The 25,134-nt window shown below is 41.4% G+C and overlaps 1 protein-coding gene across 1 annotated transcript; it reads left to right on the top strand.

Moving 5' to 3' along the window:
- Positions 1-787: 787 nt before the first annotated feature.
- On the top strand, positions 788-24,936 carry LOC139641262 (uncharacterized). The gene is made up of 4 exons (XM_071515566.1): positions 788-1,502; positions 23,450-23,675; positions 23,963-24,059; positions 24,161-24,936. The coding sequence occupies exons 1-4, from the start codon at positions 788-790 to the stop codon at positions 24,440-24,442; spliced, it is 1,320 nt and encodes a 439-aa protein (XP_071371667.1). The 3' UTR covers positions 24,443-24,936.
- The last annotated feature ends 198 nt before the right edge of the window (positions 24,937-25,134 follow it).

Genomic DNA, 25,134 nt, shown 5'->3' with positions numbered 1-25,134 from the left:
GTGGACGACTTGGTGAGTAAAAGAGGGTAGGAAAGATTGAGAGAGGGGGAGAGAGATTCACAAGGGTAGAGGAGGGGTGAGAGAGGAAAAAGGGGAGTGTCCCGTCTTCTCCGTCCTTCCGTGTTGATGCAAGTGTCCTCCCCACCCTCTCTCTCTCTCTCTCGCTCTCTCTCTACGCTTCTGTGGCTGTGCTGAGAGGAAGGGCACCTGCCGCTCCCTGATGATTCAGCCTTTTGGCTGCTTTGAGCTCCACAGACAAGACAGCATGTCCCTCCTGCCACTGCAGTGCCTGGCTATCCTGCCCTCAGCACTATTACTACTGCAGCCGCAGCCTGCTCAACACATTTATACTGCCTCCTCTCTCCAAGTACTCAGGTGAGTGAGCTGCTACTATCCTGCGACTGCTCGGTAGTGGACCATGCAAGACATTTAAGTGAAGAAATCTAATTTTTTGGCAACCTTTTTGTGTTTGTGCTTGCAGCTAATTTGATGGTCCTATTTATAAACTTGGGTGTGCACTTAGTGTGAGAAAGACATGACAGCAAACCTGAGTAAGGAACTCCTTTCCCTCCTGTACAAAAGGCTGCCTACATACCTACCAGACTGTTAACAAGGTTAGCCTCACACTGAAGAGCTTTTTTATCTCCCACTGCAATCCCAGCCCCCACGCCATGGCCTGATAATGGGAAACACTCTTTATGAGACTTGTGGCAGCCAGCCACTGTGTGATGCTTTGAGTTAATTCTTCTGGTGACCAGAGATCCTTCATCTGCAGGAGTCGGGAAGGATGACTGAGGGAATCGAGGACTCCTCTGTTGTCCCTCCTGGATCAGCCTCCCCCACCGGCTCCACTGCTGATACTGGACAAGCCCCTGAGGAGAAAGAGGAGGAAACGGTGGCAGGTGGTGAGGGCGGGGAAGAGGGCGTGGAGGGAGATGCAGAGGGAGGTGGTGGCGGCGGCAATGGGGAGCGATCAGGGGCTCTGGGAATTCTGGGCTTGGCAAGGACCTGCTGTGTGTGCATAGAGATGGAACAAATGAACCGTTGCCTGCACTCTGAGAAAATCTGCATCCTACCCATCCTGGCCTGTCTCCTCAGCCTAGCCCTCTGCACTGCTGGCCTAAAATGGGTCTTTGTGGACAAGATCTTTGAGTACGAACCGCCCACACATTTAGACGCAAAACGCATCGGACAGGGCCCTTTTATCATATCAGCTGACCCCACACTTGGACTTCCTGTGTCATTTCCTCACTCATCCTCATCTGCTGCTTCCTTGATCACCGCCATCACCACCACAGCACGTCCTGAAGTCTTATTGAAAGAGAAACCTACAGGAGGACCGTACATACCTCAGTCCCCTAGAGGCACTCAGTTCACCCCTTCTGTTGCACTAGCATACCACGCTGACCAACCCACACAGTCCGGGGTCCCCACCATCCCAAGACAGACCCCCTACCCTCAAACTACTTTGGAATTGAATGACATAATCATCCCCACAATCTGTAAGTACACAAAACCTGTTCATTGAGTACATTGAGATTTTTTTTTTCTTTTTTAGACAGATCTTTTTTTTTTTTTTTTTTACATATCCTTTGTTTCAAGACTTGCCACTGAAATATGTGAAATGATGACTGGCTTGTGGTGATAAGAGAATGGAAGTGGAGAATGAGATGGATGTTGATAACTGATATGGCAAAAAAACCCTGTGCAAAATAAATGAAAGATTAAATTGATGTATACTTTGGGGAGAGTGACGTAGGATGTGCAATTGGGCAGAGGTTACCAGCTGGAGTCCTGAGGATTTGTGCTAAACCACATGGGCTGTAACATGTTGACTTTCATCATTACCAATACACACCAAACGTTTTAACCAAATACAAACCCTTTTTCTTGTTTTTCAGTTAATTTTTTGAACACTCTTTGTTCGATGAACTCTGTTGCTGCACCTTGCCTGAAAGCAGACATGTTATGACTTGCAAAGTTGAGGAAACTGTGGTTCTTCACACACCTATACCAGGAGACGTGCGTAGGAGAGGACTGGGAAGCCAGCAGAGCATAAGAAGAGATTCCCGCACACTGTCTATACTTGCAGATAAAACATTTGCCTGACGAAGGTCTCAGTACGGAAACGTTGCTTATTTTCTAATAAGTGTTTTATTTGCAAGTATAGACAGTGTGCGGGAATCTCTTCTTATGCTCTGATGACTTGCAAAGTGTAACACAAGTGGCCATGACTAAGCCTCCAAAATCTATATTGCTACAAACATAGGTTTGCAGGAAACAGCAACTCTTTTTCAAAATCACCAGAGAATGTAACCACTATAAAAAATAAACAATTAGGTACTTTTTAGTAAATGTATAATTACTACCATCCACTCTTACCTACTACTATTCATGAACACTTAAATTATACCATATTTAAAAAAAATAAATAAATGTAGGCACACTAAATGTATATTGTTATCGCGTTAACTTATTATATTGTTCCACCAGAATGTTTTATGGGAACATGGGAAATACGAAAGATCCCAAAGCTGTCTGCACATTTCCAGTCATATGAAAAAATGAAAATCAATAAATGATGCATGACTTCCTAAAACTAAATGGTGCGGTGCAGGGAGACTTCCTCTTCTCTGCCTGAGCTCCATTTCAAGGTCAGAGCCTGCTGGAGGCTAATTGATTCCCCCTCCATCCCTGAGCCACAGGGAAAAGACAATCCCAGTAATGTTGTCTGTCTACTAGCGGCTCTCCACCATGACTTTTAGATTGCATTCACACCAAGCAAGTTTAGAGCAGTTTACTTTAACTCTGGAGCTCTTTACTTCGGTTCATTTTTACAGATGAGAATGATACCATTCGAACTTGGGTGGCATCAAATAACTGAACTGACATGCCTGAACCTGTGGTCCGGTCCCTTAGGAGTGAGAACATAATCCAAACCATTTTATGGGTATAAGGAGACAATGTTGACATCCAATAGCCAGCAGTTCCTCGTGCATGAAAAGTCTAACAACAAAATGAACCAAGGGCGAACCACAGCTTGGACTGATGCTTATATTCAGCTATTTCTTCACCACAGAAGGTAAATTACGGAAAAGAGCATCCATCAAGTCCATCATGCATAGCTAATGTTACAGGGACTGGAATTTTGATTTGTTTTGACTACCCCACCACCAAAATCTCTAACCTGGCAGGATGAAAGGTTACCAAAACTAATTTGTAATTGGGAAGTGTGAACCTAAATAAAACAAACACAAAAATGACACAAAATAAACCTTTCCACCATGGTTTGGACCAAAGAAAACCACAGGAGTGGCTGCACCTTTGTCTCTCACATGTAACAGTCATTTATAGTATCACGTCCTGTGATTGTGCCTAGCTGCTTTTGTTCAGCTAGCTCTTTATTTGTTTTAACAAATCTATCACTTGGCACCACTTTCTGGTGCACTCTTCAGTATTGGATTGCTGAACTTTGTCAATTTCTTGGTCGGAATTCATGGTTACATTTTGTTGTAATCGTTAGAAGATGGGTCATAGAAAAGCTGCTTCTGGTGAACTTACTCTGCTAACATCTCTTTAAATTTGTCCATCATAGATGAATTTCATATACTGCCAGAAAGGATGTGAGGTAATGTTTTCACTGGAAATCCTGCCTCATTGCTCAGATAAGCAAATGAACGCAACTGCATCTGTGGCCCCTCGCATGTAGTGGCATTTTTCTAGTTGTGTACCACGCGTCTGTGGGCCCTCTTTCCAACCACCGCAGACATCCTGTGCTGCACTGTGACCACCATTACCATTCAAATATGCATTAATAATTAGAGTTGCATGTTGCAAATGCTGGAAGTTTACCAGACTGGATTTGCAAGGTTGGTGAGAAGGTTTTTTAGTCCTCATGAAATGTTAAGCCTCTCCTTATCCCTCTTGAACTGGCGACATTCGGCTTGACTGATATAGTAGTGAGTCAAAATAAATGGAGAACTGAAGATGTAGCTGAAAATAGGACAACTAGTGAAGATTTTCCTATTATTAATGTATGACCAACTCTTGACTGTTAAAAATAGGTTAGTAGGTTTTTGATGTCAGGAGTGTTATGTTGTTGCCTTTTTATATTTTTAAATTGGCTGATCATAGTTAGCAAAGAGATAAGAGTTATTGATCATTGTTACATTTAGACATTATTACATTATTATAGTTTTCACTGTGTTGCACAATTGAGATATGAATCCGAATGATAAATTGTTTTTTTTGTCATTTTCATAAATGCTCACATTTGTATCATGTGGGGCTGCTGTGAGGCCAGAGGTTGGATTCTTTAGAAGTGGATAAGTGTTGGAGAATTTTTTTTTTTTTGTGCTAAATCTACATTTTGGTGCGATATTCAGTGCAGAATTCTGCCCAGGAGCGGCAGTGCTGCGGAACAGAGAGGCGAGTTCGCATGCGGCTGTCGCCTCCCACGTAAAAAGCCGTTTAGGCTGCGTAGCAGCTACCTGCTCTTGCTTGGCTTCCTGAGAGGCATAAGGTGTCGTTGCGATGCCGAAGAGACTGCTTGTATTGTTTTGCAGCCTGTAACTAGTATCACTTTGTACCTGCTGCCTAACGAACGGTAAATGACCATAAATGAAAACAGAACCGAAAACGTAGTAAGTTTTTATTGTTCTAGAACAGAAACGTTAATTTGAAATCTCTATTGTCGGTTAATACCGTTTTTTTGTTCCACCTAATATTTCACAAGGAACAAATTAGTCTCAAACAGCAAATTTGACAAAAATCCCAAGTGTGGATTGATCTCCATCACCCACTGGTGCTTCATCCAATCAGTGCGCCTCGCCCCCTTGCTGCTTGCTGGAACCTTCTGTGCAGTTACCACGGGCAACTATGCTGCTAATTATGACCATACAAGCAGCACTTTGTACTTAACATCAGGTCAGGACAACACCAAGACTGTTGACTGTTAAAATTGATTTAAAAAAAGATTTCAAATCTGATTTAAAAAAGATTTCAAATCTTTAGTAAACATGTAATGTAACTCCCACTTAGGGTTAAAAACACAGTTTTCTTGTGCAAGTTTTCTTTTGGTGCGCATCTTTCGCTGGGTAACAACTACTGTCGGTCGATGTTCTGTGAGGCTTCTGCTGTCTGGTCAACAAGAAACCTGTGAGGCCAGTTCCCGTTCGATAGTAGGTGGGACAGCTAGCCACGAGTTACCCTTGCCTACATGATTCTTAAAGCCATATTCCACTTAGTTTTAATATGGGGGTTATTCGGCACTTGACTGCCTTGAAATCCATATATAAACTACTCACCAAGATCGGATGCAGAGGGGATGAGTTTGTAGCGTTCATTTTTACTTCCCATTCATTTGATTGAGGCCACGAAAATAGACTGAAAATGTACATTTAACACTTTTGTGAACATATTCAACAACATATCCCGCTACTGTGATTTTCAGCTGACTGTTGGTCCAACATTTTAGAACATAATTCAGCCAAAAAGCACTTTTATTGATAGAAGAGAACATAGTGGAAGGATACCATTTAGGAGAGATAGTTCCTGTTTGGGAGTTCAAGTTTGTTTATTTATATAGCCCTTGATCACAAGCATGTCTCAGAGGACTACATAGAATGAGCCTAACTGGATCTAACTGATCAACAATCAGTTATAGAACAAAATTATACAGGACAAACATAGCAAAAAGCACAAGACACACAAGAACAGATTTTAGCAAGACAACAACTAGCATCTCAGGTTTCTTGGCATTTAGTCACAAGAAGTTACGTGACATACAATTTTTTGACAGTGAATAGGCATAATTCTAGGTTTTCAAGTTATGAATGGTTGTTAGATCTAATGGTTATGTAAATTTGAGTGTTGTCTGTGTAAAAGTGAAATTTAATGGCATGGCTGTGGAAAATTCCTCCAAGAGGTAGTGATAGGTAGAGATAATGTTGTTGTGTGAGACACAATGGGCCTCATACAAGAACATTTTCGTCGTCTTAAATTTCTCCACATCATGCCACATCAGATTCACCAAATGCTTGTATCTTCATAAAACGTTGTAAATGACCTGCGTAAACATGATGAATGGCACCTGTTCTAAATGAACGTGCTTGACATGAAATTGGATTAAAAAAGCAAGGCAATCAATGACTGCAACAGGAGGGGGCCAAGAGGAATTCTCTGTTACACAGACAGATGAAAAAATACCTGCTATAATTGGCGATATGGCACGTTCATGTGTTAGGCGGATGATGACGCTCTGGACAGCGACTTGCATGAAGAACCTCAACCTGCTGCAGCATGTGATGATATAGGCTTTTGCATGACTCTAATGGTAAGACCTAAAATCATTTCTCTTTTTATAATTTAGATTCACTTGCACTTAACACATTAACGTTATCAACTGGAGTAAAATAGCCTAGAAATCAGATCTCACACATCAGATCTCACACACTGCAATGTATTTTCCCTGTACAATCTAAACTTGCCTTTGTCTCAACTGAGTGTTTGTCAAATAACCTGGTAATTATTAGTGTTTTTATATTTTCTCTTTGTATTGAGCACATTTATACTAACCCACAGGGATATTTTGGAGATTTGATACGGCAGTGGTAAAATAAATTACGCACCACCTTCCTTGCTATTTTCTCCTGTGACTATAACCACTGTCAAACAGGATAATCTCAACATGATTATACATTATAAAGTGTAATTTTTATTAAAAATCTCTTCAAATTAATTAGAGATACACTCCATTAGTCAACAATAAAAAAAATTTGCTTTGGAGAACGGCAGGTTAATTGTACGTGACTCGTACAACAGGTCTGGACCACTGATAAATGTTGTTCGTACCTAAGAGAAAATTCTATATATGAGAAAACTGGTTAATGCGGCAAGTTCTCTTAAATCGCTCATACGAGTGATTTAAGAATTAATCTGTTCATACGGTTTTATCTATTGGCTAAGTAGGCACTTCTACTGGATAAGTTGGCACTAGTGCCAAAAGCACAGCGCTTTCGTGGGCCAAAAATAGACAAAAAAAAGACACTATCGCAAACGCTGTTGCAACTTCTTGGCGTCGTTTTTTGCAGCTGGAATATGTAAACAAAGTACTAAAGTTATCTGCAGCAGCAGTATTAGTTCCTATATTATTCCTAATGACAGCATTGTACTATTAAGTTGTTTGCTATTGTGAGAACTCGGGTTAACAGACGTTTGGGGGATCGCTGTCGTTGTGAACATAGCCTATCAAATTTACTATTCTGATTCTACGAGCTGCAGCTAATGGAAAATGCTACCGCTAACAAACTAGACTAAACACAAATTAAGTAGCATAATCGGAATATGGAGTTGTATGTGGCGATTACGGCCAATCAAGGTGGAAGAAGGCAGGGCTCATGAACCCGACACAGAATGTCAGAACCAGACGGCAAATGCGGACTAAACAACGTGATTACAACCCACACACTGGACAGGAGGAACGCCATGGTCTGCTCATTGTAAGTTGCTATGATGGTTTCTTTCCCTTCTGTAGCCCTGGCTATGTACCGACAAGTACAGCCAATTTGCTAGGTTAGGTTACATACTGTACAGGTAGCTGACTACATAAACTATGTCATTACACATAACTGCAGATATAACCCACACTGGTCCTAAAGAAAATAGTTAAAAGCTTCGGTAACACAGTTTGACACCCTTATTGGTATTTCATGTGTACAAAAAAGAAAGCCAGCTCTATGTCGGTCTTAAACCCCTTCAGCTCCTGGATCTCTCTGACAAGTGGCTCCCAGGGTTTGGTGACCGGGGGCTCCTGCTGCCGTGTTCTGGGGGAACGGGTACTTCAAATCAATCTATCCGTGGGGCTACCGGGAGCTTCGGTCCATGCGCTCCACTGACTTTCCTTCTTGGCTCTTTTAGCCTCTTGTGTTACAGGCTTCTTGTTTTGTTTTGTTGTAGAGGGTCCAGCAGTTAGAGTCCTGTCTTCCATGTTACCACTATCTACCATATTGATTAGCTTCACGCTGTTCAATCTAAGCAACTAGCCTGCATTCAACTGCATCTGTTTTCTTCCTGGTTTGTTTGAGGCGCCTCCTGTCTGCCATAAGTCAGTACTGCCAGTTCATGTCAGAAGGCGTTCCCTCCTAAAACAGAGAGACAATTAAGAATACATAGAAAAATACATGTTCCATTCACATTCAGATGATGCACAATCTGATTACAGTACGTGACATCTTGTATCCCACCAGTGCTCATGTCATTAAAATGTATAACCTAATTACCTTCCGTGCTGTTTCTTTCATTTCTGACATCACCCTAACATGATGTCTTGGACTTTTTCGCTGCTGTTGTAGCTGACCTTGAACCTGGGGTCCATGAAGGATGCAGTGTCCAGAAGTTCTTGTGTTGCTGGGTCATCATACTTTGTATTCATGTAATCCAGGATTTTCACTTTAATGGTCTTGGTTAAATCGGTGTCATCTTCCTTTTCTGCAAGAACTGGTGTCTTCAAGAGATGAAGGACTGGGTTAGGGTTACACATATGAAACACTCACATAGCTTTCCCCGGAAAGAGCATCACTAAATTCTTGCAAAGGGTGTAATGCCAGGTTTACAGACTCAAGTACATCCAGGTCCTGCCAGGAGGGAACCAGATGCTGTGTTTTCCGGTCTGCCGAGAGGACATCAGATATTGCCCGCCGCTGTTCCAAGACCCTCTCCATCATCTTGAGCCTCGAGCCCAACCTGGTTGGGCATTCTGTAATGAGTGAGTGCTCTGGGAGGTTGTGAAAACACTTAAAAAAAAAAATTAAAACCTACCAGTAATCATTGTAGCCTAACTGCAAAATATAACAATTTTGTAATAATTACAAAGTAATAATTCAGAGACTGCATAATTAACTACAATTATTACAAAGTAATAATTCAGGGACTACATACTAGTTAACCACAGTAATTACAAAGTAATGATTCAGGGACTATGAGACAGATTACCATTATGTGACGTTTAGTAGTAGTTCAACTTTTAGGTATGAGCTCAAAATCAATAGGTTACATACAAAACAATAGACACAGAGGTTCTCAATGTATGAGGCGTGCCTCCCCAGAAACTCTGGCGCCCCCCAGGGGAGGCACGGAGGTAATGCAAAAACATTAGCTGGATGTCAAGCTCAAGTGTTTACCAAACTGTGTGCCGTCAGTTTAGTTTAGTTTATTAGTTTATTTGACAGGGACAGTGCACATTTAAAATGTGTCAGAATTAGCCAAAAAGGCTAGTTTCAGAGCTGACCATGCAGTGGGGGAAAAAACCTACGATTATAATTCTCATTTTTACATGTGCGCATTGCGTTTGCTATTTTTTATTCAAATAAATAATATTCAGACAGTTGCCTAAATGCCATCACATGCTTTTCCCCCTCTTGGGCAAGGTCGGACTCGGGTAAAATAAAGCCCGTGAGAACTCAATCTTTGGCTATACAATGCAATTGACAACAATAACATTAGGTAATAAAACGGACATGCTTGAATCATCTCAATTAATAATAAGGTCTGTTCGGGTTACAAAATAAGACTGAGATAAGATTACAATAATGCCACGTAAAGCAAATGTATTCATTTACACTTACCGATGGCAAGATGCGGCCTGTGGCCAAAACACTGAAGTCTGACCCAGTGGTTGAGTTCGGTGGCCTTCACGTTTGATGCGTTGTCGGTGGTGATGCAAACTAGCTGCTCTTCCCGCAAATGCCAGCTGGCCAAAGCCTCACGCATTCCACACGCGATGTTTTCTCCGGTGTGTTCTCCGGGGAAGTAGGCTGTCTGTAGACATCACGTTTTCAGTTCAAAGTCTTGATCCAGGAAGTGTACAGTGAGGCTGATGTAGGGCTCTGTCGTTCGACTGGACCAAAGATCTGTGGTACAGGCATAGTGTTCAACTTGACCCAGTTCCGATTCCACTGTCTTCCTGCATGTGTCGTACATTTTTGGAATGGCGACTTGAGAAAAATAATTCTGTGATGGAATCTGGTACCTTCGGTCCAATTTGTTTATCACACTCACAAAACCATCTTTGGTCACTGTGTTTATAGGCATCCTTAGCCATGTCCTTAGCCAAATAACGAGTTATGGCCTCTGTTATTTCTCTGTGGCGTTTGGATATTTTGTCATAAGGAGTCACACTCGCAAAACTCTGAGAAATGGACTGTTGTTGCAATGATGGCAAGGTTTTAGATTTGCTGCTACTCAACGTTTGTGGTTTTGTCATTTGGCTAGTTTTGAATTGTTCGTGTAATGCTTTATGGTTGTATTGCAGGTGGTGATGGAGGTTGGTTGTGTTTTCTCTGGAAGTTGCCACAACTGTTCAGCATGTTTTACACAGTACCTGTGTTTGTAACATATCGTCTTTCCTGAATCCAAAATAATTCCAAATAGCAGAAGTGCTGTTCTTTTTCACCACAAGGTCTTCGTAAACCACCTTGCTCTTCTCTCCTTCCTCAGCCATCGTGCTAACTAACCTTGCAGTCGCCACCAAATTGACACCAATTAATCTGAGGGTAGCTGACGGCCAGCTGGGGCTTCATCTGATTGGCCAAATGGTGTGAATGCATGGCCCATGTATCCAGGGCTCCATCTGATAGGTCAAATGTTCGAATGCTGAGTGTGAATGCATGGCGTGTGTAAATAAAATTATTTTTCTTATTCATCGCGTTTCAGGCAGTCTTTTGCGATGTGTTTATCCCGCATGTTCATATCGCGATGACGATGAAAATACGATTTATCGGTCAGCACTAGTCTAAATTAAACAAATTGTAAATTAAAATAAAATGTCTTATCTTGCATACTTATCAGTGTGCTTGCTGTACACTCTTATTATCTTGCATACTTATTAGTGTGCTTGCTGCAAACAAAGCACACTCATTATGTTACATATTTAGGGGACCCTATTGTTTTTGTTCAGATTATTAGGGGTCCAAGCACGTAGTGCTGGGAACCCTATTGTTTTTGTCCGGATTATTATTGTGCTTGCCGTAGGCAAAGCACAATCTTATTATCTCACATACTTATTATTATTGTGCTTGCCATAGGCAAAGCACAATCTTATTATCTCACATACTTCTTCCGATTATTATTATTCCGTCTTCCGGACAAAAGTTCTGCGCGCTACTCCTCCTACAGCTTTTACACTACATGGACATGTGAGACATCAAAACGTGCGGCTTATTGAGGGGAAGTGTGCTATTACTTTTCTAAGAGATTCGTCGTGGGGTTTTTGAGATATTCGCGATTAAGTGCGATTTTTTGGCCCCATTGACTTGAATGGGATTTTGCATAAAAGTAGCTGTAGCTCAGAAACCGTAAGAGCTATAGTTCCCAAACTCGGTAGATAGGTGCACAGTGTCCCCTTCCACTCTGGTCTAAAAGATTACACCAATTGACCTAAAGGTGGCGCTATAACAGCCCTCTTTACGTTTTGGTCCATAACTGTTGAACCGTAGCCTGTAGAATCAAAATTCTTTTTTCCCTGGATTCACTGGGTCCATACGCATCTACTCATATAGGTCACGCCCATTTCCGCCTAGAAAGATTTTCCTGCAATTTAGAATTTTGTCCAAAACAGTTTTTTCGCTACTTTTCCTACAAATATTGTCCAATCTTCACCAAATTTGCCACACAGCATGTCTGGACTGTCCTGCACAAAAGTTATCGAGCCGTTTTTTGATATTCCGTACCGTTTTGATGTTATCGGCTTCCAAAGTTTGATGACATGTTGTGGGCGGGGCCTATGATATAAAAATTGGTATAACTCATGAACGCATTATGCTATCCCATCCAAATTTGGTACAGTTGTGCACATATCATGTCTCAGCCGACCTGTAAAATTTCGTGTCATTTCGCCAATAGGGGGCGCTACAGCGACCTATTAAGTTATAAACGATCGTAACTCTGTGACCATGCTGGAAATGCAATTCTTTTTTCCCTTGGATTGTCTTGGTTCCCTAGTAACCTAGCAACCACCTAGCAACACCCTAGCAACCACCTAGCAACACCCTAGCAACCACCTAGCAATCACCTAGGAACGCCGTAACGACCGCTAGCAGCACCCTATCAACCACCTAGCAACACCCTAGCAACCACCTAGCAACTACCGAGCAATCCCCTAGGAATGCCGTAGCGACCACTAGCGAAACCATACCCGCGATTTAGGAGCACTCTAGCAAAGGCCAGTTCGAAGTGACTGTTGCTCGGACGGCAAGCACAATTAAATTTTCTTTAGAAAATTTAGCCTTTTTGCCGTAGGCAAAGCACAATACTATTATCTCACATACTTATTATTATTATTCCGGTTTCCGGACAAAACTTTTGCGCGCTACTCCTCCTACAGTTTTTACAGTACCTAGACATATGAGACATCAAAACGTGCGGCTTATTGAGGAATCGTGTGCTATTACTTTTCTAAGAGATTCGTCGCGGGGTTTTTGAGATATTCGCGATTAAGTGCGATTTTTTTTGCCCCATTGACTTGAATGGGATTTTGCATAAAAGCAGCTGTAGCTCAGAAACCATAAGAGCTAAAGTTGCCAAACTTGGTGGATAGGTTCAAAGTGTCCCCTTCTACTCTGGTATAAAAAATTACACCGATTGACCTGATGGTGGCGCTATAACAGCCCTCTTTACGTTTTGGTCCATAACTTTTGAACCGTAGTGTGTAGAATCAAAATTAAATTCCCTGGATTCCTTGGGTCATTACGCATCTATCCATATAGGCCACGCCCATTTCCGCCTGGAAAGTTTTTCTGCCATTTTGAATTTTGTCCAAAACAGGTTTGTCGCTACTGTTCGTGCAAATTTCGTCCAATCTTGTCCAAATTTGCTACACAGCATCTCTGGACCGTCCTGCACGAACGTACCGATTAGTTATTTGATATTCCGTACCGTTTTGATGTTATGGGCTTCCAAAGTTTGATGACATGTTGTGGGCGGGGCCTATGATTTAAAAATTGGTATAACTCATGAACGCATTATGCTATCCCATCCAAATTTGGTACAGTTGTGCACGTATCATGTCTCAGCCCACCTGTAAAATCTCGTGTCATTTCACAAATAGGGGGCGCTACAGCGACTTATTAAGATTTAAATGATCGTAACTCAGTGACCGTAAATCCTGGAAACAATTCTTTTTTCCCTTGGATTGTCTTTGTTCCATAGTAACCTAGCAACCACCTAGCGACACCCTAGCAACCACCTAGCAACACCCTAGCAACCACCTAGCAACACCCTAGCAACCACCTAGCAATCGCCTAGGAACGCCGTAGCGACCGCTGCGCACCAGACAGTGCAGGAATACACAGATGATTGACAGTCTTTACGGTGGTTGTATTCCATTGGATGTCCTTTTCCTGTCACAACGCTCACAAATCTTGCTGCTGTTTGCACGTTGCTGTACTTCACCCAGCAGATATCTCTCTCTGTCTATCTATCTATCTATCTATCTATCTATCTATCTATTTAGTTGGGCTTGCTTCAGCAACTGCCACTATTCCCACAATTTTCACAGCACACTTATTTTACATCAAACTGTTCATACACTTCTCCTCTCTCACACAATGTCAATATCTAAGTGGTAGCAGTTGTAGTTTTGAAACACACACACACACACAACACAAGTGTAATTACCATTAAATGACTGATTCTACTTCCATTACAACTACTGCTGCTCCACCTGGTGGCCTATTCATGGCACTGTTGATTCTCCCTGTACTGTAGTATCGTGTTTATGGCACCAGGGGGCTCCCTAAAGGCACTTTCAGCACAGCTCCTCCTGGTGGCCTATTCATGACCCTGTTGATTCTCCCTGTACTGTAGTATCATGTTTGTGGCACCAGGGGGCTCCCCAAAGGCACTTTCAGCACAGCTCCTCCTGGTGGCCTATTCATGACACTGTTGATTCTCCCTGTACAGTGGGAGCCCTATTGAAATAGTACTGTTAACATTGAAGACTTGTATTCAGTCATTTCTGATAGTCACTGCCACCTAATGGTGGCAGTGACTATCTAAAGTGATCCAGTCATTTGCTGTAGTCAAATATGACCATCTACAGTGTATTTCACTTTGTAACATACACACACATCTCTACTACTACTACTAGTAGTACTAGGCCTGCTACTACTGCTGCTACTACTGTTACTGCTACTACCTCTAATACTGCTAGAAGTAGTACTAGCAGTATTAGAAATAGTAGTATTAGAAGTAGTAGTAGTAGTCTACTACTACTACTATTTCTAATACTACTATTACTACTACTGCTAGTAGTGGTATTGTCTAGTTGTAGCGTTCCTACTACTGTTCAGTTAGACATTTTAACTACTTCAAACAGTGAAATGTCTAGTACTGTAGTAGCCTACTACTACTACTACTACTACTACTACTACTACTACTACTGCAGTTACTACAGTGTCAGCAGACTCTCTACTACACTCTAGCTGGTTTACACTTGCACTGGCTTTCAGTCCTTTACTGTTTCTACTGCTACTACTACAACTATAGCTATGAGCTACTACTGCAAACAGCAGATCAAAATACTCAAAATGTACAGACATTTAAACACTTTGTCATCAATTCAACTGTCTTCAACCTGTCTTGCTGAAGCACGCCCACAAATTTTCTTCAGAAAATGGAACCTTTTCTAGTCTATTTCAATTCAAAGGGGCTTTATTGGCATGGGGGACACATTCTCTCTCTCTCTCTCTCTCTCTCTCTCTCTCTCTCTCTCTCTCTCTCTCTCTCTCTCAGTGGGTCACAGTCTGTCTTCTCCTGGAGCCAGGTCTGCCTGTGGTAGTCTCTCTCAATGTCAGTGCTTCGACACAGCCAGAAGATGGGGACAAAGACCATGAGTTCTCCACATGGGCTCGCTGTTGTTTGTGGTGCATTCGGTGTCCTTGGAAAGCTGAGAATCTCTAGTTTTGTTCAATAGCAGACATATTGTTGTGGAGTGTTGAGAAAATGCCAATCCCAATGCCTTTGAACACAACTGGCTCTTGTATTTAGTGAGTCTAGTCTTTGTCAAATCGGACAGGGGCCAGGACAGGGACATTGCAAGGGCGGCAAGCACAATTAAATTTTCTTTAGAAAATTTAGCCTTTTCTAGTTATTATTATTGTGCTTGCCGTAGGCAAAGCACAATACTATTATCTCACATACTTATTATTGTGCTTGCCATAGGCAAAGCACAATACTATTGTTTCACATACTTATTTATTGTGCTTGCCATAGGCAAAGCACAATACTATTGTTTGGCGCGCTACTCCTCCTACAGTTTTTACAGTACGTAGACATGTGAGACATCAAAACGTGCGGCTTATTGAGGAATGGTGTGCTATTACTTTTCTAAGAGATTCGTCGTGGGGTTTTTGAGATATTCGCGATTAAGTGCGATTTTTTTGCCCCATTGACTTGAATGGGATTTTGCATAAAAGCAGCTGTAGCTCAGAAACCGTAAGAGCTAAAGTTCCCAAACTCGGTAGATAGGTGCACAGTGTCCCCTTCTACTCTGGTCTAAAAAAATACACCAAGTGACCTAAAGGTGGCGCTATAACAGCCCTCTTTACGTTTTGGTCCATAACTGTTGAACTGTAGCCTGTAGAATCAAAATTCTTTTTTCCCTGGATTCACTGGGTCCATACGCATCTAACCATATAGGTCACGCCCATTTCCGCCTAGAAAGATTTTCCTGCAATTTAGAATTTTGTCCAAAACAGTTTTTTCGCTACTTTTCCTACAAATATTGTCCAATCTTCACCAAATTTGCCACACAGCATGTCTGGACTGTCCTTTACAAAAGTTATTGAGCTGTTTTTTGATATTCCATACCGTTTTGATGTTATGGGCTTCCAAAGTTTGATGACATGTTGTGGGCAGGGCCTATGATTTAAAAATTGGTATAATTCATGAACGCATTATGCTATCCCATCCACATTTGGTACAGTTGTGCACGTGTCATGTCTCAGCCGACCTGTAAAAATTTGTGTCATTTCGCCAATAGGGGGCGCTACAGCGACCTATTAAGTTTTAAATGATGGTAACTCTGTGACCGTAAATGCTGGAAACACAATTCTTTTTTCCCTTGGATTATCTTTGTTCCCTAGTAACCTAGCAACCACTAGTGACACCCTAGCAACCACCTAGCAACACCCTAGCAACCACCTAGCAACACCCCAGCGATCACCTAGAAACAGCGTAGAGACCACTGGCGATACCATACCCGCGATTTAGCGGCACTCTAATAAAGGCCGGTTCAAAGTGACTGTTGCGTGGACGGCAAGCACAATTAAATTTTCTTTAGGAAATTTAGCCTTTTCTAGTTATTATTATTTTTCCCAAAACTTCTGCGCGCTACTCCTCCTACAGTTTTTACAGTACATAGACATATGAGACATCAAAATGTGCGGCTCATTTAGGGGAAGTGTGCTATTACTTTTCTAAGAGATTCATAATAAGGTTTTTGAGATATTAATGATTACATTTCATTTTAGATGCAATACACACACATTGAAAATGATGAGAACCAGAGAGACTCAATCATAGGATCACAGAGTTAAGTTTCGTTTTCTGCCATCTTGTTTGCTTTGAGATCGGGAGCCCGTTTCTCCAAGCAGGCTGACCTGCATGTAAGCTGAAGCTAACTGAAGCTATCTGAAGCTAAAGTAGAATCTATACAATTATATCATATCACCAGTTATTTCGATGCATATGTGCGAGCTCAGTCCACCTGACGGCCCTCTGTTCTGTGGCGGACAGACAAGCATGGAGGAAGCATGGACACAGACGAAGGCAGGGCAGCGCCGGAGAGAGAAGCCGGCGAATGTGGGCACCAGAGCTAACAGGGCTAGCATCCGGAGCTAACTGAAGCTAACCCGGGGTATCAGTGCAGGGCAGCGCCAGAGAGAGAAGCCGGCAAACGGGGACTTGGATCCGGAGACGGGGATAGTTGGAGGAGACGGGGCGAGCTGGAACAGATATAGTATGGATGTATGGTACCAGAGCTAACAGGGCTAGCATCCGGAGCTAACTGAAGCTAACCCGGTGTACAGTGCAGCCCGTGGTCGCGGTGGCAGGGCAGCGCCGGAGAGAGAAGCCGGCGAACGGGGGCACCAGAGCTAACAGGGCTAGCGGAGTTTTTATCAGCTGGACTGATGCATTTGGGAGAGAAGGACCGCGGTAAGTCAAAACAAACACACACAATCTGTACATTTAACGTTACTGCCGTTATTGCCCCTGGTGTGTGGTCCTATTTTTTTCCATTTAAATTTTTATGTAGGCTACAAGAGCTTGCTAGGCTATACAAATTAAATGTTTGAGCTCATTCATGTCAGTGCTTCGACACAGCCAACAGATGGCGACAAAGACCATGAGTTGCCCACATAGGCGCTCTGTCAGACTCGGCTGGTGTGTGTGGTGCATTCAGTGTCCTTGGAAAGCTGGGAATCTCTAGCTTTGTTCGATAGCAGACATATTGTTGTGGAGTGTTGAGAAAAGTATCCCAATGCCTTTGAACACAACTGGCTCTCATATTTAGTGAGTCTAGTCTTTGTCAAATTGGACAGGGGCCGGGACAGGGACATTGCAAGGGCGGCAAGCACAATTACATTTTCTTTAGAAAATTTAGCCTTTTCTAGTTCTGCTTCTTCTTCTTCTGCCCTAAAAGTATCTGGATCTCAGAAACCATAAGAGCTACAGCGACCAAACTTGGCAGATACGTTGAAAGTCTCAGCCGCTACTCAGGCAACAAAACCCAAGTCAATTGGCCTCATGGTGGCGCTATAACAAGCAACTTTACGTTTTGGCCTATAACTTCTGAACCATACGGGCCACAATCAAAATCCACTTTCCCTGGATTCCTTGGTTCATTCTGCATCCATCCATATAGGCCCCACCCATTTCCGCCTAACTAGATTTTCCACCATTTTGAATTTTGTCCAAATTGAATTTTGTTTTTTCGCTACTCCTCCTACAAATTTTGTCCAATCTTAACCAAATTTGCCACACAGCATGTCTGGACTGTCCTGCACAAAAGTTATCGAGCAGTTTTTTGATAGTCCACACCGTTTTCATATAATTGACTTCCAAATTTGGTCAACTGTCGTGGGTGGGGCCTATTTCACAAAAATTGCCGGAACTCAGGAACGCATTGTCCTATGGTAACCAAACTTGGTACACGTGTGCAGGTATGTACTCTGAGCCAATATACAAAAATTGGTGTCATTTTGCCTATAGGGGGCACTATAGCAACATTTCAAATTTTAAAAGGCCATAACTCGGTGACTGTAGATCATAGGAACAAAATTCTTTGATTGCTGGATTCCTTGGGCCAAGTCGCATTTATCCATATAGGCCACTCCCATTTCAGCCCACAAGGTTTTCCGCCATGTTGAATTTTGTCCAAAACAGTTTTTTCGCTTCTTCTCCTACATATTTTGTCCAATCTTCACCAATTTTCACTCACAGCATGTCTGGGCTGTCCTGCACAAAAGTTATCAAGCAGTTTTTTGATAGTCCATACCGTTGCTACAACTGGCTTTCAAAATTTGTAGGCAAAGCCTAATATACAAAAATTGCCATAAGTCAGGAAGTTGTTGGCCTACCTTAAACAAGTTTGGTACATATGTGCATAGGGTTGCAAAGGGGTGGAAAATTTCCGGTAAATTTCCGTAAAGTTTCTGGTAAATTTCCATGGGAAGTTAAGCTGGGGAATTTTGGAAATATTCCAAATTGGAAACTTTCCATGGGAATTATGGGAATTTATGGGAATTTATGGGAATTAACTGGGAATTGAGGGTAATTTAATGGAAAGGTATCATATCCAAGCATAAATATTTGTTTTGTTATAAGCAGACATCTATCCAAAATAATACAATTAAAACAGATTTATTTGTAAGTAGAACTTTATTAAGTGTTAAATATTTTATTGAACAATCAATTCTTTCATTGAAGAACAAAAACATGAATGTTGAGTTGCATGTAGGGGGCGTGGTCTCAATAGCCCTGCAGTAAGCAGTGTGCTATGTGTGCATGTGATTGAGGAATAGCATAGATATTCAACTGTACTTGCATGATATCTGGTTGTTTTAGTCAGGATTATGCTAAAATATATTTTCCCCAACTATATTTAAGTTCCCTATTAAGAGCATACCTTCAATTTAGTAAATTCCTGGTTTATTCCCGTTTATTCCCATAAATTCCCGTTAATTCCCATAAATTCCCGTTAATTCCCATGGAAAGTTTCCAACTTTGAAAATTCCCGGAATTTTGCAACCCTATATGTGCACAGGTCAACTCTGAGGTAGCATGCAACATTTGGTGGTATTGTAACCACAGTTGACCATAGTTAATGCATACGTCTGCAATGACAAAGATCGTGGGTTCACATCCTGTGGGTAATGCTGTCTCCTCACACCACTAAGCTTGTGATAACCAAGCATAATGTCTTAAGTTTATAATTTCTGGACAAATGACCATATGAAAAGATTAACTTGACAGAAGTCACGGGCCAACACAAACGCCGGTGTTAGACTGCATGTCCGAACTTTGAACGTCTTTTTACCTTCTGTAATGTTTTGTCTATCTGTCTGTCTTATCAAATTGTGCTTGGAACCCTCAATCGCCGCTTGCAGCTATATTTATTATTATTATTATTATTTAGTGTGCTTGCTGCAAGCAAAGCACACTCTTATTATCTTGCATACTTATTAGTGTGCTTACTGTAAGCGAAGCACTATTATTATCTTGCATACTTATTATTATTATTATTATTCTTCTTATGGAAATATTTTTGCTCACTTTCTTCGTCTACAGTTTTACTGTGTGTTAGTGTTACATAGACATATACATACACACAACTGCGATCTGTCACAAGATTTCTGAGATATTCACGATAAACTGATACTGATTTATCAGACCTGGCAACACTGACTGGCAACCCACCAGGTTCTGCTACTGTCCTCCATTCGCAGTATCATGCATTGTAATAAACTGAAGCGTGAAAAGTGAAATCTATACATTTATATCATATCGCCGTTTTACCGATACATGCAGCACTGACACTGCTGATGTCTCGTCTGCTCCGGGGGATTCGGGGAGAGACAGTTAGAAGACTGGACTGTAACTTTGGACCGCTTCGAATACTTCCACGAGATCAATTATGGATGTATGAACTTTTATTCTTCATGAGCAGAGTGGAGTTAGGCGGCATGGACCTTCATCAATAACGATTCTGGCAATTCTCTGGATTTTCAACACAGAGGGAAAAGCCGTGTAAACACACACACACACAAAATCTATACATCTATATTATATTGCCGTTTATTCAGATGCATGTGCACAGTGGATGCACAGTGTACAGCTTGCTTCAGTGTGTTATAGCTATGGTAGAAAAATGAGGTGTTGTTTGCAGACTACAGCGTTGGATTTCTCTTAACTGATAAATAAAACATACAATTCTGTCTCCTGTATTAACATTAATTACTGAATATGCAACTGTTTCCTGGAGCTAAAACAAGCATTAACTGGCAGTAATGCTGAGATAATGTTAACATTAGCCTAGCAGTTAATGTACCTACCCAAACAGTTGTTTTGACAAGATTCAAGCCAATAAATTCTAACTCACTTCGCATGCAACTTCTAATTAAAACAAACAATAATCTATCAATTTGATTTGTAGAAAATCTCCAACCTTTTACGTTTAGTTGCAAGTCGCTGACGTTTTCAATTCCCTGTGCACTGATACACTTCCCACCAACTAACTACCCTATGCATGATTATGAAGCATTTCACTGTTTCCTGACCAGCGTTAGGATTATGTCAGTTGCAGTTACTAAAACGTTATTTTGCCTATCTACTTGTGTGTATGTTTCTGTGTGTTAAATGTGGCAGTTTTATGTATTTTCAGAATGCCGCTACAAAAGATTCTGGGCACCACCCCCACGCCCTACAAAGGCTCGCACCCATAATGTTGTTGCGGTGAAAGAGGTGGTCAAAGTAACAGAGTGGCGTTTTGGAGAAGGGGGCATAAGCCCCAGGTGTGTATTTTTTCAATGTACCTTTCCCTCTCTGCTGAAATAATTCAATTCAATTCAAAAACTTTATGTATCCCCAAGGGGGAATTAACCTCAGACATCAAAGGGCCTCAGGACATCAAACCTCAGATAACATTTGTTCAGCTCTTGGGCCAATACTATATTTGAATTAAAACCCTCCAATGACACTTGTTCCCTACATTTGTCCTGTAAGCCTACAATAGTTTTCATGCCATCCCACACAGAGCCTAAGTTGTTATTGCCGAGATTGCATTACATTTTGTCTTTCTACATCTTTTTGGCTCTCCTGATTTCATATTTCACCTCCTTTTGTATATTATATACCTCAGAAAGGTTGCCCTGCCCTGGCTGTTTTTTCTTATTTAACAACACTTTCAGTCGCTTAGTTACCCATGGTTTCCTATTAGGGTAAACCTTAATTAATAATTCATGACTCACATTCATGAATAACTACTGAAAAAGAAATACAGCAGGAGCCACATCAGGGTTTGCAGGAGATCCTACAGTGCATTAGGGATTTCTCAGTTGTATCTTGCTTTTGCATGTTGGCTCAAAACTCAAATGCATGTTTTAAAGGGTAATCTACAACTGGCTATTAATGTTGACATTAAAGTAACAGTTCACCCAAAAATGAAAATTCAGTCATTATCTACTCACCCCCATGCCAGTAGAAAATCAGGTAAAGTTTGCTAGTCCATACAACAGTCTCGGAGATCCCCAGAAGAAGTAACTTACATTGCAGCTTTCTCCAAAACAAATGAAGTTGCTGGAGACCTGTCTTCAGACTTCAAAAAATAATAACCATTAAATGCCTCCATGCAGCTCTTACTACAGTATACTCCAAGTCTCTTGAAGCCAAAAGATCCCAAAGTGACTTGAAAAGACCGACATTTACACCATTATTTAGCTGAAATCGCTACTCTAGCTGTTATTTCAAAATACGTCATGTGCGTGCACCCGGCCTCGATAAGTAAGACTAGCTCCAATTAGCAGAAACAAGACTTCCGGTTTGGACGTTTAGCCTTCAAAATAAGAGTGAGAGATTTGAAAATAGGTAGAAATACTGTTTTAAACCACTTTGTATTACTTTGTATTTAATCATCAAAGTGAGCACCCATATTAATGTTTGATGTCCACTTTAGTCTTAATTTCTCCTCTGCATTTTGCATAACAGGGAATTTAATGTAGAGCGAAGGGCAATGATTTCCTTTAATTTAGTTGCTGTAGGATTTTTAATATACTCTTTTTCTGCTATGTTAAGTCTCGTTTCCAATACATTTTGCTGTTCTGCAGTTTTGCCCCACTTACTAGCAATGTAAGAATTTATTAATCCCCTAGCATAAGCCTTAGAGGTTTCCCAGAGCAGAGATGGGTTACTGGCCGATGGAGAGTTAATAGATAGTTAATAGGGAGAAATGACTTGAATTCTGAGGTAAAGTAGTCAAATTATGATCTTTTAAGATGAAGGGATTCAATCTCCAATATTTGGATTGTTTTAAAGTATTTTTAAGTTTAATATCCAAATATACTGTAGCATGGTCAGATATAATAATATTTCCAATTGTGCAAGAAACAACAGATTGTAAAAAAAAATGTTTGGGGTGAAAAAGTAATAGTAATAATCTAATTCCTCACAAAGACTAGTAATTTGTTTTGTCTGTAGTAATTGGTTTTTCATAAAACAATTAAATCACCACCTACAATGGTGTTTTCCACTGACTATGAGAAATTTGAGGGGCTGACCTGGGGGACAATAGACATTTAAAATGCCAAATTCCTCCCCTTGTAAAGAAGCTTTGATTAGCACAAATCATCATGTTTGTCTTTGAAACAATCTAACATTTTAAATGGTAAATTCTCCTAAACTAAAATAGCCACTTCCCTACTCTGGGTAGTGACAAATATAAGATAATGAGCCATAAAATTACTCATGACAATGTTGTGAGTCCTGCTGTTGGCCAGCCAAAAAGAAAAGCAAAAACAAATACGGACTAGTCCGATTAACCAAGGCCAAACTATGTGTAAAATATGAGCAAAACTGCCAGCAAGTCAGACCTACACACACACACACACACACACACACACACACACAACAACAGCAGACCATCATTTCCGCTCAAACACAGACCCACACAATGCTGTACCAGAACCAAAGACACTATCATCTAGTTCTGTGCCTGACTAACATTGAAGGAGAGTCCTGAGACCCGAGGAAGTCACCGTGCGCACACCTGTACCGCTGGAGATGCGGGTGGCAGTTGCCCTCTACAAACTTGGTAGCTGTGGGGAATACTGTGTCATCGCAAATCAATTTGGTGTGCGCAAATGCACTGGCAAAAAGTTTGTTTACCTTTTTTGCAAAGGCATGGTGTCACACGTTGTGCAAGATCTCATCAAAGTACCCAACCTGGAGGAGGCTTGCGCAATTGCCCGCCGTTTTGAAATGGCAAACAACATCCCGCAGATAATCGGATGTATTGATGGTACCCACATCCCTGTACTTCCACCATCAGACGGATACAGGGACTTCGTCAACCGCAAAGGCTGGCCCTCATACGTACTGCAGGCAGTTGTGGAAGACAGATATTGGTAAGTAGGCTAGAATACATTCAGTGAACTTTAGTTTTACCTTAGGAATCTTTCGTGGATAGCCTTTTTGTAGATAAAACATAGAATAAAGTTTAAAAAATGTAAGTGCTTTGCGTTTGGATATCTGACTGTTTCTCTCAGGCCTATGACTACTATGACTATGAAACAGTAGCCTAATTTGTAATGTACATTGGCCAATCAGTTTATCCAGTAATATGAAACGCTGTATCAGCAGTTTATATGTGCTGATGATGGTACTGTTTTTCTCTTTCATTCAAATGTTAAAGCTTTTGGAGCGTCAATTGCCAAGTTCCCGGAAGCACGCATGATGCCAATGTACTGCGGCAATCAGAGCTGTTCAAGAAGGCCCATCTACTCCTCACGGTAACAATAGCCTATTATTTTTGCCATGGTCATTTCTGTTGTGATTACATCTCCTTGCTCACAATGGCATCAATATTAATTCTATGTTGTATAACATTTAGGGAGTGAGGGTGATTCAGGGGAAACCTGTGCGTTTCTTTCTCCTTGGGGATCCAGCTTATCCACTCATGGACTGGCTGATGGGCTACACACAGTCTCCAGCCCTAACACCTGAACAGGAGTTCTTCAACATTCACCTCAGCTCAGCCAGAACAGCAGTGGAGATGGCTTTTGGGAGACTGAAGTCCAGGTGGAGGGTGCTCCTGAAACACAGTGACTTCCACTTCACCTTCTCACCTTGCATGGTTACCACCTGTTGTGCACTGCACATTTTTTGTGAGTGAGAGAAGGACCACCTTCGCTGGTTGGAGGAGGCAGCAGCTTTCGGCCTTCCCCAAGCCCGTTGGAGCACCACAGAACCACAGGCCCAATGCGGATGCTCATGTCATGAGAGATGCACTAACGGCATACGTGGCAGCAAACTTTCCTCTCCGAAGAAATACACATTAGGCATACACCAGTGGTGGACCGTAACTAAGTATTTGTTCTTACAGTCAGTACAATTTTGAGGTACTATTTTAGCTGAGTATTTTCATTTTAGGTAACTTTGTACTTATACTTCACTACATTTATCTGAACCCACTAGTTACTTTGAAGAAAAGGATTTTGCATACAAGACATAGCATAAGTAGATGAGGACAGTGTACTTTCAAATTTTAAGCCTGCAAACTTCAAGAGTTTACTTTACAGTTTCTTCGGGTTTCTTCATTGAGCACTTATCCTTATCTGTAGGGCACAAGTACTTTGTGTTTTATCATTCATCCAGCCTGCTGTTCATAGAAACACATGCAATGCTTTTCTTATGTTTTAATTCAAAAATACTGGACACTGGTTTCAAGTGCAAAAAGAAAAGGCACAAATGTTTCCTCTGAGGTTATCTGTTAAATAAAACATTTGTTTCTTAAAAAAATAAGTCACTTGTGTACAGTATATTTCAAGCTTCAAAAGGCACCTCTTCAAATAGTAAGGTTCACTT

The sequence above is a fragment of the Centroberyx affinis genome, unplaced genomic scaffold (genome assembly GCF_046629955.1).
Source record: "Centroberyx affinis isolate AG114_WGS23_722 - 3 ecotype Tasmania unplaced genomic scaffold, CSIRO-AGI_Caff_v1 ptg000029l_1, whole genome shotgun sequence".
Lineage (NCBI taxonomy): Eukaryota > Metazoa > Chordata > Actinopteri > Beryciformes > Berycidae > Centroberyx > Centroberyx affinis.
Note: the sequence above shows the minus strand (reverse complement) of the source record. Positions and strands in the feature narration are given on the sequence as shown.